At 31.2% G+C, this 15457-nt stretch overlaps 2 protein-coding genes across 4 annotated transcripts in view; one reads left to right on the plus strand and one right to left on the minus strand.

Annotated features, from left to right (window-relative positions):
* LOC123710568 (laccase-1-like) overlaps positions 1 to 7709 on the minus strand; it is a 53630-nt gene extending 45921 nt beyond the window's left edge. The window contains exons 1-2 of one of the 3 annotated variants that reach the window (XM_045662550.1): positions 7629 to 7709; positions 2797 to 2971 (exon numbers count right to left, since the gene is read on the minus strand). The gene's annotated coding sequence lies outside the window, so the exon portion shown is untranslated. Of the gene's footprint in view, positions 1 to 2796; positions 3181 to 7628 lie in introns of those variants that run through there. The other 2 variants (XM_045662549.1, XM_045662548.1) reach the window with 2 other exon arrangements.
* Positions 7710 to 8839: 1130 nt separating this feature from the next.
* On the plus strand, positions 8840 to 15440 carry LOC123710570 (UBX domain-containing protein 6). The gene is made up of 9 exons (XM_045662551.1): positions 8840 to 9281; positions 9479 to 9805; positions 10223 to 10353; positions 10747 to 10888; positions 11407 to 11501; positions 13007 to 13157; positions 13515 to 13672; positions 13826 to 13955; positions 14718 to 15440. The coding sequence occupies exons 2-9, from the start codon at positions 9560 to 9562 to the stop codon at positions 14991 to 14993; spliced, it is 1329 nt and encodes a 442-aa protein (XP_045518507.1). The 5' UTR covers positions 8840 to 9281; positions 9479 to 9559; the 3' UTR covers positions 14994 to 15440.
* Positions 15441 to 15457: the final 17 nt, after the last annotated feature.

Consider the following 15457-nt stretch of genomic DNA (forward strand, 5'->3'; position numbering starts at 1 on the left):
TTCAATGTGTTAATTTTATGTTTTATTTATTTTTTTACTTTTATTGTATAGAGATGCATCTGTTTTGTTTCCTAAATGAAAAAATTAATAACAACCTAATAACAATACCCTTAGTATTTATTTTTCCTTAGTAGGGTTGCCCGTACATCGCTTGTTAGCGATGAGCCCCGTTGCCACCTTAATAATATTTTATCTGATTGTATATGTACTATAAATGTAACAAAGTTTTAATTAATTAATATAAAAACGTATCTCTTTTAGAAGTTTTATTTTAATATAATTTTAAGTGCAAACAAAATGAAAAATTTATATTATTCAGGTGTGTAACCTTTTATGATCTGTTTTTTTTTTAATTCACCTTGACAAAATCCATACCATCTTCACATACATTAACAAATGGAGAAAAATGCCAACTCAATTGTAGACACAAAGTGCCAAACAACTCGCCAATATTTATACGTATTTATAAAAAATCTTGTATAAATCTTTATTGCTTGTTAAATACCTATTATCTGTATTGTTAAATTCTTCGTATTGTAAAATGATTCTATAAGATCAGTGTATACAGTTACTGCCTGGCTCTAATTTAAGTCAATCATTTGAATTGAAACTGAGATTAGAATCGCATTTGTACTTGCGTTGGCGGCCTTAAGAAAACTAAGGCGTCTAAAATATTTGTTTTTATATTTCTCTTGGAAATACCGACGTTTGTCTAACAGATTAAACAAATACAACATATCCCGCAATTGGTTCCGGTGTGCCTGGGCGTGTTGAAGTTGCGCGTCTAACGCGTTTGACTTATAAAAAAATATTCACCTACCTTATATAATCTGTTGAAAGATTTTCAACCTTATTATAATATTTTTATCCATGTAACATCGTAACACAAATCCATAAATTAGGTTCACTGTTCAAATACGTTTTCATATCAATATAGTATTCATACTCGGATCTAGTTCCCGACTTGACTTGACTTTTTTTCTAGGAACGCACAATAACTACAGTAGTATCAAATATAACTGACGTTTGACCATTAACCTGTATAAAGGTGGTCTCAATGGGCCACTTAGGTCCTGATTGGTGGACAATGCTCTGACGCATGATCTTGTACGGAAATATATGAGACATTGACCAGAATGGGTTGGAATCTAGTGATTTTCATTAATTTTAAATAGTATTAAGTGTAACGAAGGTTGGCGATAAAGAAAACTTTGGTCTCACATAAATTACCAAATAATTCTTATTATTTTAATTCATAACATTATAAAGTCAAAGTCAAAAATCATTTATTCATATAGGTAACACAATGTACACTTATGAACGTCAAAAAAAGAAATATGCATTAAATGCTTCTAATTTTACATTTACTGCCAGTTCTCAAATTAAGCTACACCCTTAACTATACGAACTACTAACTACACTATAAGAAATCTAAGGTGATTTTTGCTTTTAAAGTTAAAAAGCTTAGATTAAAAGTTTTCCAATTGAAACGCAACGTAAGCATAAACGACAAACAATTTCTACTCGAGGACTGAACGGCGCACGTAATTAGATACTATTTAAATAAATATAAAAAAATAGTTTAACCACTCGCGTTGACTAAATGCATATTCACATTACATAACATATTGAAAAGAATCATGACTCTTTTCTAGAAATAGATTACATATATATTCCTCCTTATTTATATATTTCTAAGCAGTTTTGTAAAACAAAACATCGAGCTGCCCTGGTCTGGTTGTCGCTTCGTGTTCGTAGCATCTGTAAGAGCAATCTTTTTCATAGTAGTGGTTTTGTGTAACGAAATTCTAACAAAAACTAAAATAAAACATTGCATATAGTTTACTCTGTAAATTGTTACTTATAGATTTATTAAATATACAGTGGCATTACAACCTTTTATACCTTGGCCTCAGATTTCTGTATCTGTTTCGTGATTTGCAAGTAAATGATCAGCTCTGTGCTGACACACTTGGCGATATTTTCTTTCAGATAGTCCAATAGTGGACAACCGGGGATCGACCCTACAACTTGATGGATCAGAGACGCATGTCAACACTGCTTTTTATAGATTTTGTTACGATATAAAGATATTATATTTTAAATAATTTATAAAAAGACACCAAATAGTCGCACACTTCATTCACGGCATGGCACGGTCCTGACACACCTCTCTTCATCCACTCTAACGACATTTACTATTTATGCTCGTTGGTAATGGGAACCTTTGATTTTTCATTCTCTAGTACCACCTGGATTTGGTCCAGGCATGTTTGTATCATACCCAACCTGACTTCACCAGCCTCAATTTCCTTGTATATACTAGTTGAAAGTTGCTACATGGCTAAGCTTATATTTAGTATTATTATTATGAAATATTTTTTAAACCAAATTATATTAAGAGCAAGGTATAGTTTTGTACGACTATATGTCTATTGGTTAATAAAATTCATTCAGGTCGAAGGTCAATCTAATTTTATTACCGTATGTTCACTCAATGATATTTTGGGTCCATACTGCTTATTGAATTAGGGTCCAATGACATTTGGTATCTCTTTGTAAAGGTTGATTGAATTGTGCTGAAAGCCTTAATTTTGTTAAGAACTAGTTCATATATGTATGATCATGATATACTTATCTATATGTCTGATTGGCGCTAGTGTCTATGATTTTATTCCAAGCACTTTGATTTAAAAAAAATCTAATATATTTGTCACTGTCTACTGGAAACTAAACTGTAAGTGGGACATAACCTCTTATGACCTTAATCACTAATATAGTATGCTAAAAACTTACATTTTAATAAGGAAATCCTTCGAATGTCGCTGTTGATATGTAAAATATTTTCAAAATGCTTCGTAATATCACTGCACGCAGCAAAATTCAAACGTGGCTGAACGCTATCGAAAAGCGGAGCTTCTTTTTGAAAATTTTCATTTTTCTCTTCACGAACGGATCCACTGTGGCCAATCTAGAAATTATAAATCGAACAACAACCTCTTTGGATGTTGACGTGGCAAAAGTGGCTTTTAAAAAGATAACTTTGAATTTCGAACACGGGCTGAGCCGAGGATACAAGGATGCTATTTTCACCGTTGCAACAGATTTATTTCTATTGAATGATTATAGTTTAATGGGCGGATTTGTGCGTAACACGAGTAGCCCACGCGATCTCGGGACATACGACTGAACGCACGTATCATCAAATATTCTCCTTAATAATTTAAAAGGCATGTGTACATAGGGCTCTGCGACGTCTCGAGTTGTATGCGACGAGATTTGTATGGAGTGGTTACGATGCAAATATTTGATATCGTCACGTCTCCTTTGAATGATTTCGTTATATACAGCGCTTTGAAATATGGTCGAAATATGTTTTTAAAAAATACATAAAATTACTTTATTTGATCAAATTAAATCAAATAAAAGTAGATTTCTAACAATTAATTTTTATACTTGACATTTTAACCTTTAAAAAAATCCTTCTTTTAAAACAAACGGATCCCAAGTCTTCTTTTCTACTGCTATTTTTCCACATGTTGTCTTCATACAACATAGATTTACCTTAAATTTCATTCTTAAAATTTTGATAGAGCATGTACACATGAACATATTATATTTTCTGTTGCATTCATTTGAATATTGAAAATAACTCTTTTTTGATAAATTAAATATTAATTGTATAAGGTAACATCAACCCTATATTATTTCCTACAGCGTTATATGTAATTAATTAATTAGTCCCTTTTAGTATGAATGGCTGAGTAGATTTTATCCCTCACCTTAAATTTCACTCCCATCAATTATGTATGCCTTACTTTGTCAGGGTGAAATCATTAAATACTATTTAAAGTAAATTCGAATATAGATATAGTTTCACATATTAAATATTTAAAAATCAATGCGTAGAATGCCTTACTCATATTGAAATATTATGTTACGTTCACTGTTATAGATGAGCAGTGTTGGCGGCGTGGCTTCAGCGAGTGACTCCCATGCCTGAGCACGTAGGTTGGATAGTGCGAACCAACTTTTTATATGCGCATTTAACATGAAACAGAAAAGAGCGTACCACTTCATAAAAGGCCGGCAACGCTCTCGCGAGACCTCTGGCATTAAGTGTCCATGGGAGGCGGTATCACATATGCATGTAAGGAAACCGGCATGCCTTAGACCCAAAAAAGTCAACGGCGTGTGTTGGACGCAGAAGGCTGATCAAGTAATTGGATATTAGAAATGACTATATGACGATGATGACGGAACATATACAGAAATCTGAGGCTTAGACCTTGAAAAGTAGTAGCGTATAGAGAGAATGGAAATTTTAGGACCGGGGACTTTTCCATACGTATTTACGTATTCCTTATAAATTTAGTTAATTAATATTTTTAATCAGCGACTTAATTTAATATCTTAAAAAATCGTAAGTTTCATAGTTTTGACATAATCTATATATTAGACTTACGATAAAATACAACAAAATTTGAAGTAATCCTGTCTAATAAATTTTCGAATCAAAATTTTTCCAACCAACTTGACTGGAGAAAAAAGTTATAGAACCTTTTTTATGTAAAATTTAAAGCCCTACAAATTTAAATTAGAACGTTTTCGTCTAACTTTTACTATTTTCAAGTAATTGAGAAAATAGAATACCTTCACACATTTTTTTTATAGAATAGGAGTCAAACGGGCAAGAGGCGCACCTGATGTTAAGTGATACCGCCGCCTATGGACACGTTGCCAGAAGGCTCGCAAAAGCGTTGCCGGCATTTCAAGAATTGGTACGCTGTTTTCTTGAAGGACCCTAAGTCGAATTGGTTCGGAAATACTTCAGTGGGCAGCTGGTTCCACATAGTAGTGGTGGGTGGCAAAAGCTGTCTTAGAAAACGCTCAGTTGTGGTACGACGGACGTCGAGGTGATACGGATGGTATTTTGTATTTTTCCTTGACGTCCGATAATAAAATTCAGCTACGGGTTTTAGACCGAACAACTTCTGAACACTCCCCATGGTAAATGCGGTAGAAGATGCAGAGAGACCCAACATCTCTACGCAACGCCAAGGGATCAAGTAGCACGGGAAGTGATTGGTCGTCGACGATTCGAATCGCTCTGCGCTACGGAGCTGGTACTGGGGAGCTCCCGCCCAGAGGGATTGTTTTAGTACCACTGTACATTATATAAAACATTTAGTTCATATTAAGATTTAAAAATTTACTTGACTGGACTACATGATTTATGTCTGATACGTTACTTAAATTGCGTTGTATCATTATTGTATTAGAGAAATAATAAATATATTAAATTAGACATTTATCACAGAATAAATTCAAAACTTTCGTTAAACGTAAAATTATCAATAAAGCACGGTGCAGTGGTGGCGAGTGAGTGATCTTGCCAGTTCTTCTTGTCCGCTCTACGCCCTTGACTTGCAAAGTAATAGTAAATGTAAATTGAGAATCAGTTTAACATATTTTCTGTTGACATTCATAAGTATACTTGGTTACCTATATTAAGTTATCTTGAGTTTAAGTATATTATAATTGTTTTGTAAAAGTATTGTATGCAATTTACTTCATAATCATTTTTATTATTTATCTATCACTGTGTGGTACCAATGTTTTATTATCAGTACACTTAAGATCATCATATCTTATCAGAACCACTTGAGATATTGTTGTAATTCTATCTCATTATCAATGTTTTTTCAAGTTTATACAAAAATAATGTTGTTATCTCTGATGCTATGGAGATATATAAAACCACTACAACATTAGTCCCATATATCCTAAAATAGGATAAACTCAATCATTGGATTTGTAGAGTTCTTTAGGTTTAGATCTGTATAATTATATATTGAAGAGATTGCATATAATCTCGCCAAAACATACTACTTAAACGTGGGCGCAGGTGAAAGCTAGTATTACGTTGGAGGCGTGTCTCAGCTGGTCTCAGCTACGTCTTAATGTTTGTTCTGTGATGGGTAACGTTGCTCTGCCTAGTGATTTCCAGTGACAGGTATGGAATACAGCGGCATCCTTCTGTGATAGAGCGCTCTAGGACAAATTCTAGGGTTAGAAGACGCGGAGTAAATAGGAAAAGATATTCCCATATTCTATCTTCTATGAAGTGTATACTGCACTGGAGGTTTCAAGCATAACAATTATGCCGTTGAGGGTAGAATGCGAGAGCGACCGCGGTGACTCTGTAACGCGGCTTCGACACAGTAGATTTTTACTAATAAAAGTAAAATTTGGTAGAATGCTGTGAATGAAGTTTGAAATCTATTTTTTTATATATTGTTTGAAATGTTTTAATTATTTAGTAGTTTACAATAAAAAAACTATATTAAGACAATGCTAATTAGATTTATTTCGTTATAAACATAATATAAACTAAAATTTGTAATGATTACAACAGTAGATTTAACAACTAACTTGTAGGTACTGAATAGCTTGCTCCTTTATTCATTAAACAACATTGATGATCATTTTAATTATAAAAATGCTAAAAGCTTTTTATCATCAACAAATGTATTCACACGATTTATTTACAAAATCTTGGGCAATAACAAAATTATAAACGCTGCGTTTAGTCAGTTTATTAATTAATTATCTATTGTTTTTAGAACAAAAATTTCCTTGACACTAGTCTCGAAACTGTTGAACCTGTAATATGATATCACAAAAGTACTTAGAGGACTCATTGTCAGAATGAAAAGGTGAAAACTCCACAAGTGGCTTCTCAATGCTTCTTATCTCTGGGATTATTGGTTATTCATAGTAGGTATTTGTGCGAATACTTCTTGTTAATGTTAACATAATATATAGAAAGAGATAAATTGTGTACTCTCATAAAATTATTATTAAGTGAAATACTTAAAGGCAAACGGACAGTTTCATCTGATGTTATGTGATGCCGCCGCCCGTGGACTCGTTCAATGATAGAGGGCTCGCGAATGCGTAGCTGGCCTTTAAAGAATTGGTACGCTCTTTTCTTGAATGTCTTTTATTTATCTAAAAAAAAATCACAATATAAACAATACGCTTATACGTCGAATATTACGTATTCGATTTAATAATTCATATTTTGGGATCATGCGTTTGTTATACTTAAATTGATTTTTTTAAATATACCAATTATAATAGATATGATACCAAGACGATATGATAAATACCAGGACTTTCTAGTACGGAAATGTAAAGTTATTTCCTTTTTAGGAAAAGTGTTTCTTGATATAACTTATATTCTAAAATATATTATATACACTAAGGTATCCATACGCGTAATAAAACAAAAATAGTCTAAATAGTCGAAATGTTGTTATACAAGCAACTCTAGCGATAACTAAAAGAGTTGCTTCTTAAACCTTGGGCTGTTTAAAAAAAAGTAATTATTAAAAAGAAAACTTACTTTCGTAAGTTTTTAAATAATAATTTGATTTATTTTCTCGTAAATGGGGTTAAATAAGCGATCACTTTATTTTATTATACCAAGCGTTGTGACTATTGTGCCATTTATCAAGTAGCGTTAAGTTTTTTGTTATGTTTGGCCTAAATAATTATAGTTACAATTAATAATCATAGGAAATACACGATTGAATTCAATAAAGAATTTTTAGTAAACTTACCGAAATAAATTAAATAACAGTTTCACGTTTTGAGTTTATTTGGTAGCTGTCGCTAGTTTAAGTTCACAAAATAGACTACTGTATATTAATCTTAGTAATCTAATCATCATGTTATATCGACGCCTATTATAATTATTGTATTTACATAATGATAATGTAAAAATCTTTACCATATATTATACATTATACATTATTTGCATACTTATATATAATAAATTTCAAATAAACGCATCGTTCAAAAATTAAAATTTTTGACAGATGGTAATGACTATTGTAGAAAAATTTACAACTTTGTTATTATAACATATTTATCCTCAGTTAAGCAATTATAACGAATAATTCAATTTCTTTGCATACACCTTTTGGAATCATATTCAGAAATAAAAGCTTCACAAAACTTCTATTTTACCAAAATATGGATTAATTACAAATGCGTTCATCATAATACGTTTAATTTTAATGGTAACATTGCGTGCCTAAACTCATTTAGTTCTAACCGTAATGCTCGATTTGAAAATTTTTAAATACTAGACTGGTAGTTCTTTGAATTCCTAATGGTTTTTCTTTTTATACACTTTTCACCAAGGTCATATGACAGTCAACAATAGATATAGGTAGTTTTACAATACTCGGTTAAAAGGCAGAATATTGTACTTGTATGGTATATAGTAAGTACCCAGACTATAAAATACTTACGTACGGTAACAGGTAGCCCTTTTGTTAATAAACATTTATATATTTCATTATTCCAGGTAAAATCGCAAAATACGTAAACCAAATACATTTGGTTTTTATTAAAATAACAAAATTTCAGACATATCAGCATCGATACTCTCTAACACCCAAAAGCTATTGCGATCCCGACTTCAATATTCAGTTTTTGTACCGCGCCATCACCCATCAAGTTTGCAACATCAGCGCTACGGATACTGAGAGAACTACATCGAAATCGCATAAAAAGTTTGGATCAGTATCGCTATTGGAAGCTACAGATTACTAGCACTGGTTAGCATAGCAGCCAGTAGAAATATCTTATTTTTCTATCTTCATCCATCTTAATTTTAGATTATGTAACTTATACTGGAAACATTTATTAATGTCAATTCTAATTTTCGACTCAGACTATGAATAGATCCTATGGTTGGTTTTAATAACATTGACATTGGTATAAAATTGACAAAAACAGTATAATATGTCAGTACTGAATTGTCAGATGTCAATATTTAATATTCGTCATTTAACAGTATTTCTTTAATGTTGCAGAAATTTCATTACTGTATTTTTGTTTCATTTTTATTCGAAATTATAATGTTTTTGTAATTACCACGTGTGTAATGTCGTTATTCGAAAACACTGCTTTTAATTCCACTCTTTACGAGGCTCTGTATCTTCAAATAGAGGATACTTTAAGCTTTGCAAAAGATTTTTTTCAGTCCTGCGTATCATCGCTACCGATTGATAATTTACCAAAAAGTTTCGTCAATCTTGATGATTTCACATTTTACGATAATCTAGCAGAGGTTTTATTCTTTAACGAGTTTCAGTTTCTCCTATTGAAAACATTTTTCCTTATTCTGCTGTTTACTTTGTTATTGATTTTCGTGTCCTGGCGAGTATATGGTAACCGGATATCAGAACGGTTTATGAAACCCGGTAAGTGTTGTAATTTCTATTTTACTTAAGTAATTGGTCCTAATTGTTTTAGCGTCTGCAGTTATTGTCGTATACAATAAGAATAAAATGGCAAATCTTACTGACACCAGTTTATTAAGTTAAAATGTAAGCTAATTAAAAAGTATCAAATGTTGCGAACACAATTTATAATGTTTTGCTTTTTGTAATATTTTCAGCAACTTCAGCCACAATAGCACAATTGAAAGAGAGTGTCTCTAAACTAAAACTACCAAAAGAGCACACACCAAGAATCTAAAATGGCAGACAAAATCAAAAAATTTTTTCAAAAGAAAAAAGCTGATGCTAAATTTAAGTTAGCTGGTCCAGGCCACAGGTTAAGTGAATCTTCCATAAGTAATCAATCCGTTGTAAAGAAGGAATCATCTGTGGTGAAAAGAAGTGGTTTGTCTGAAGAAAGTAAAATAGCTGCAGATGCTGCCTTAGCTAGATTGCAACAAAAACGAGATAATCCAGCATTTAACACCTCATTAGCAGCTATTAAGGTTTGAAACTAATTTGCAATTATTTACTTGTTTGTAATGATCCATTATGAATCATTCATCTAGAATTCTATGTTGTTGGACTAGTTGTTTGCTACTTTATTTCCTTGACATGTAGTGGTTATGATTCCTGTATTTGTTAATATAATCTATATGAAGATCCACGGAATCTAGATGAATCAATGAAAATCATGGGAAATTTTTCAGGACTATATTTATGTAAAAATCATAACATATGTTTTGTTTCTCCTTGTTTCTCTAATATTTCAATAATTCATTTCTTCATATATCTAATTTCTACTATGTAATAAATTTAAATAAATATATTAAAATTTTAAATTGAATGAAGTACTAACATTTTGTTTTGAGAAGTTTTAAAGTTTGTTGTGTTATAGAAATTAATGTTTAATTTTTAACTAGGCTCAGGTAAAAAGGGAATTAGAAAATGAAGAAACCCATTCAAAAGCTATAGAATCAATAGCCCCAAAAGAGAGACAAGAAATTGAGACTGAATTACCAGGAAACTTTGCTGCATCTGGAGTATTCTTTAAGTGAGAATGAATTATTTAGCTTATTAGAAAAATAAAATAACACTTCGGAATAAACACTTTTTGCTTTTTATGAGTAATCAGATATCAGATCAGTTTTGGATAATTAAGATACAGCTTAACATAAATAATTTAATACAAAGTGTTATCAATGGCGAGTATATAGGTTACTATTAAATAGACAAAATATAATTAGAATTTAATAAGAAGTTTTACCTATTTACTTCGCTTCAACAAACTATAGTTAATTAAATTTCACATTTTTTATTTACAATCATAGCAGCATTTAGGTATACACGGCCTGTATACACAGTTTTTATAGCAAACTTAAAAAACTACCCGTGGAGACTTAAAAAATTATGAAATGTAATTAAGTAATACTTAATTTTATTTCAGGTGTCCCATAATAAGTAATGACATTCTACCAAGAGATGAATGGAAACAGAATATCAAAAAATTTCTCTATGAGCAATTGGAAGAAGAAAGAGGCCTCACAGCCTGTCTGATTATTCAATCTTGTAATAACAATAGGGAAAAGGTAAGTGTTTCAATTTGATTATTAAATTATACTTTTAAAAAATATTTAGTTATAACAACAAAGAGTATCTTAGGCCTGTATTCCAAAAGGCATCTTAAGTCACAAACTCAGCTTGAACACTCAGATATGTCAAATTTAAAAAAAATATTTATTCTTAAAAGCAGATTTAAGTTTGAGTGACATTATACAATATGGGCCTATATATGCATATATATATATATATAGAATATAATATTACATAGATTCAACTAAAAATGGTTTGGCAATTTAAAGTTTAACTATGTATCAGCCACAAATGCTAACTGGACTATGGTTTCAACCCATAACTATTTGTTATGGGTTGGATACCTATTGAAAAAGTTACTGATTTTGTTGATTATTCTTTATCTATAATAAGCCACCAAAACACTGTCTGGACAAATGTTCTGGTAATTGAAAGTGATACGACAAAAGGTTGTAAAATTAGTAAGTAAAATAATTATGAAGCGAAATTATTAGTTATTTCGCCCCAATTTCAGATAGATACCTGCGTGGAGACATTATGCAAATATTTGGAAAACATTATCACATACCCCGAAGAGGAGAAGTATCAGAAAATTAGAATGTGTAACAGGTACTATGTTTTTTTATTTTTCTATAACTGGGATCTTAAACTTATAGTCAGCTTAAAAAAGTTTATGAGGACTTTTGATTTTCCCAAACAGTAAATTGATGAGAAGCTCTATAATGATGATGAGGACATAAATAAACAAATGGCAATAAAAGCTTATGCTCTCTGTTACTTAATATGTCCTAAATCTGTATATATATTTAAAAGGGTTCTGGAAACACAGTATTCATGTATTCATGTATTTATTTGCATTCCATAACGTTACAAAAGATGTTTATGAGGCTTAAAGCTAGGTACAATATTATGGACCCTGTTAGGCCACAGCAAAAGAAGGCATTACAAAACCTATATAACATAACTAATAGCAACAAAATAGCACATAAAACTTCACACTCCAGGCTAGTACCAATTACATAGAATAACATTTTTTTATTTATTTAATTTTGTATATTTAGGGATTAATAATCATGAAATTAAGCTATATTTTTATCTTCTAGGTACTCATTAACGCTATAATAACATTTACGTATAAGAAGTTTTTTTAGTTTGTTTGTATATATATGTATCTTTTTTTCATTTCTTAGTGTCTCCGATAGTTTATTATAAATTTTGATTGACATGACTAGTGGGCTTGATGCATGTATTTGTAATCGGGAAGATAGTAGGTTTAGGCGTTTTTTGTGTCGAAGTGTATATCTTGTCTGTATGTCTTCGCGTGTGGTGTAAAATTCTTTGTGTGTTTGGGCAAATTTACAGATTTCCAATATGTATAATGAGGGTAGAGTGATAATGTTTAGTTTTATGAAATGTGGTTTGCAGCTGTCTGTTTGTTCTATGTTAACTATGATCCGAATTAACTTTTTTTGAGTTGTGAATAGTGCTCGTGCAATAATGTTGCATGTAAAACATGAAGACAACATTATTGTTGTCTTACATGCTTATCATTGTTGGATTAGCAAAATACACATTAATAACCAACTAGGGGCTTAAAAAGGCACTATACTATGCCCAGAAGTCAACATCCTGTAACCGTGATAATTGTGTAATAAAAGAGTGGGTTTAAATCTGAATAAAAATGATAAATAATGTTTTTATTCTAAAAAACTTCAAGTCAAATTAGAATGATTACATATGAAATTGTTTCTATACATTTGTCTAATGTCTTAGATATTTTATATTGGTACAATATTCTCTATAGATACCATAAATTTGGAAATAACAATATTTGTTGGGAATTATTTAAACCTGCGAACGTAAAATAACTTAATTATGAACCCGTTCTTATTATTATAATATTACTTATTAAATTTAAACAAATCTATGTATATTATGCTAAGTAATTAAACTAAGCTTATAATCAGAAACGAGACTTGCTCTAAATCTGACTCCTGTACATCGAAAATATATTCAATTTTTGACATACAAGAGTCATAATAAGTTTGGTTTCTGAATCTCACCCAGCATACAAGTCAGACCAATTTTTAAACCTTGCTTGATATAAATTTCAGGGCATTTTGTGATCGAGTCCAGCCAATAGAGGGCGCCCTAGAGTTATTGTTAGCTGCCGGCTTCGTTCAGCAGAAATTGGAAAATAATGCTGTTGAGGAAGATTATCTTGTATTTCAAAAAGATAATGTGCCCTCTATTGAGAGTTTGACGGTAAGTAATATTACCTAAGTCTTATAAGCTAAGAAATCTAACATTGTTATTTTTGTTTTAAATGCCTTAGCCTTTTTATAGACAAAAAAAAACTTTGTATATTTAACCACTTTATGGATTAATTTTAAGCTGATTTGGAACGTAAAGCGACTTAAAAAGATCTACATATCTTAACTTCTATTATATAACTGTAGGGTTTGTTTAAATGTGCTTATCTCAGAAACTGCTGGTTATTTTTTTAAAAAAAATATTTGTATTGGACAGATATTTTAAGGGATTCAACGGATTCAACTTCGGGATTTATTAATATATAATATAACATACACAGTTTAATAATATAATTCATTTATATTACAGACATTAATAGATGCACTCCGCTCAGCCGAACCGATTCACCTGGAATTGGATCGAAATCTGCAAGTCCTTCTACCCTCACAAGCGGCCACAAAAGTGCAACTACCCCCATCTTTCTATGCACTCTCTATGGAGGAAATTAAGAGGGAACAACAGTTGAGGTATCATTATATATTTATTAATTTATATAACAATCTGTATACACTCAGCTATTTGTCATCAACTGTTCTTGAAAGATACTGATAGGATTTTTTATTCCTAAGTGATTGTGATTTTGTATGTTGTTTAGTTTGAATAAATAAAATTATTTGCAGAGCTGAAGCTATCGAAAAATCCCAAATGCTTCGCACAAAAGCTATGCGGGAGAAAGATGAACTTAGGGAAATGAGGAAATACAAGTTTGCCATAATTCGGATACGGTTTCCTGATGGCATATTGTTACAGGTATATTTATAATTCTTAAAGTTTAACCAATTGTGGGTTTCATTCCATGAGACAAGATTTTGTTTCGTTTTGGACAATGGAGGTTGTTTATTTTTGCTTAAAACCAATAAAAAAAGTATTTATCAGTAAATAACATATTTAAAATTCTACAGTATTCCTGAAAAACTCATAGTATTGTTTGTTTCGAGGAAATATTTTTTGACAATTAACACTCGAACAAGAACTTGATAACCTAAAAATGTCTATATTTTGCACTAGTGGATTCCACAGTAAGTTACGTGCTCGATTGCTATGGATTAACATTTAAAACGAACATAGATAAAATAGAATCAATGCAAACAAGATTTTTAAAATCACTCTTAAATAAAAAGACAAAGAAGTAATGTAAAGAAGGTTACTATGTAAAATTTTACCAGCTAGTCTAAAACATAAATATCTTCGTTGTACCATTTGCATAAATTAATTGTATTAATATAACCTAATTTTATAAATTATAAACTATGTTAATATAATGCAAGTTACCTGCAGTTGGGTAAGCAGTTTTGCAGGACATGATGTAAATGAAAGTGTAACTTTTTAGAATATTACATACAAAAAATACTACTAAAGCAGCAAGTAGTAAACTAAATTCTATTGGTACTTATATAGAAATATAATTCTATATATATTATGTATAAGCAACAAAATGTTCGTATAATAATAGTTTAACTTATTGTTAATTTTAGTAGGAAATTAATACTTTTTAAATGTGTGTATTTTCAGGGAACATTTTCAGTGTATGAAAGATATATGGAGATTCACGAATTCGTTCAAGAAAATCTGGAACATAGTGGCTTACCGTTTATCCTCAATACGCCAACTGGTCACAAGTTACTCATAGATGAGGATGCTAATAAGACCCTAATTGACTTAAAGCTAGTGCCGGCGACAGTGCTCAATTTCGCCTGGGACTCTAATGTCATCGAAGAGATTAATAATAGTCCCAATAAAGATGTTTATTTGAAGCCGGAGGTTATGGTTTTGGTGCGAGAAATGTAACGATCATGTCACTTGACTTGGTAATGTAATACTAAATAAATTTAAAAATTATGCTTAAATTTGACGGCGCTTAACGTATACTTATTGACGTCAGTTCTCTGTTATCTATGGTACACATGAACAATACACATATAGTTATCGTGATAGGACTTTTTTTAAGCGCTCGTGTTGGGAACTAACTGGTAGCATTCATCATTAGTATATATTTGATCTGTCAAAAACTGAAACTATGGTATTCCTCTCTTCAGTCTGTGGATTGTGTCTGAGCGTCATGTTCAGAAAGGAAACATCTAGAACGGACTATCTGTTTCCACTGGTTTGTCCAGCAACCTCTCTCATTACAGTGTAGTTTTGAAGACCTTTCACATGATCGGTCCATCAGGTTGGTGAAAGGCCAGGAGATCTTTTGCCTTCTGTTTTACCAACCACGATCAGTTTCACATAGTATTGTCTTTTGTTAACAT

Source organism: Pieris brassicae, chromosome 6 (genome assembly GCF_905147105.1).
Source record: "Pieris brassicae chromosome 6, ilPieBrab1.1, whole genome shotgun sequence".
In the NCBI taxonomy this organism is placed as follows: domain Eukaryota; kingdom Metazoa; phylum Arthropoda; class Insecta; order Lepidoptera; family Pieridae; genus Pieris; species Pieris brassicae.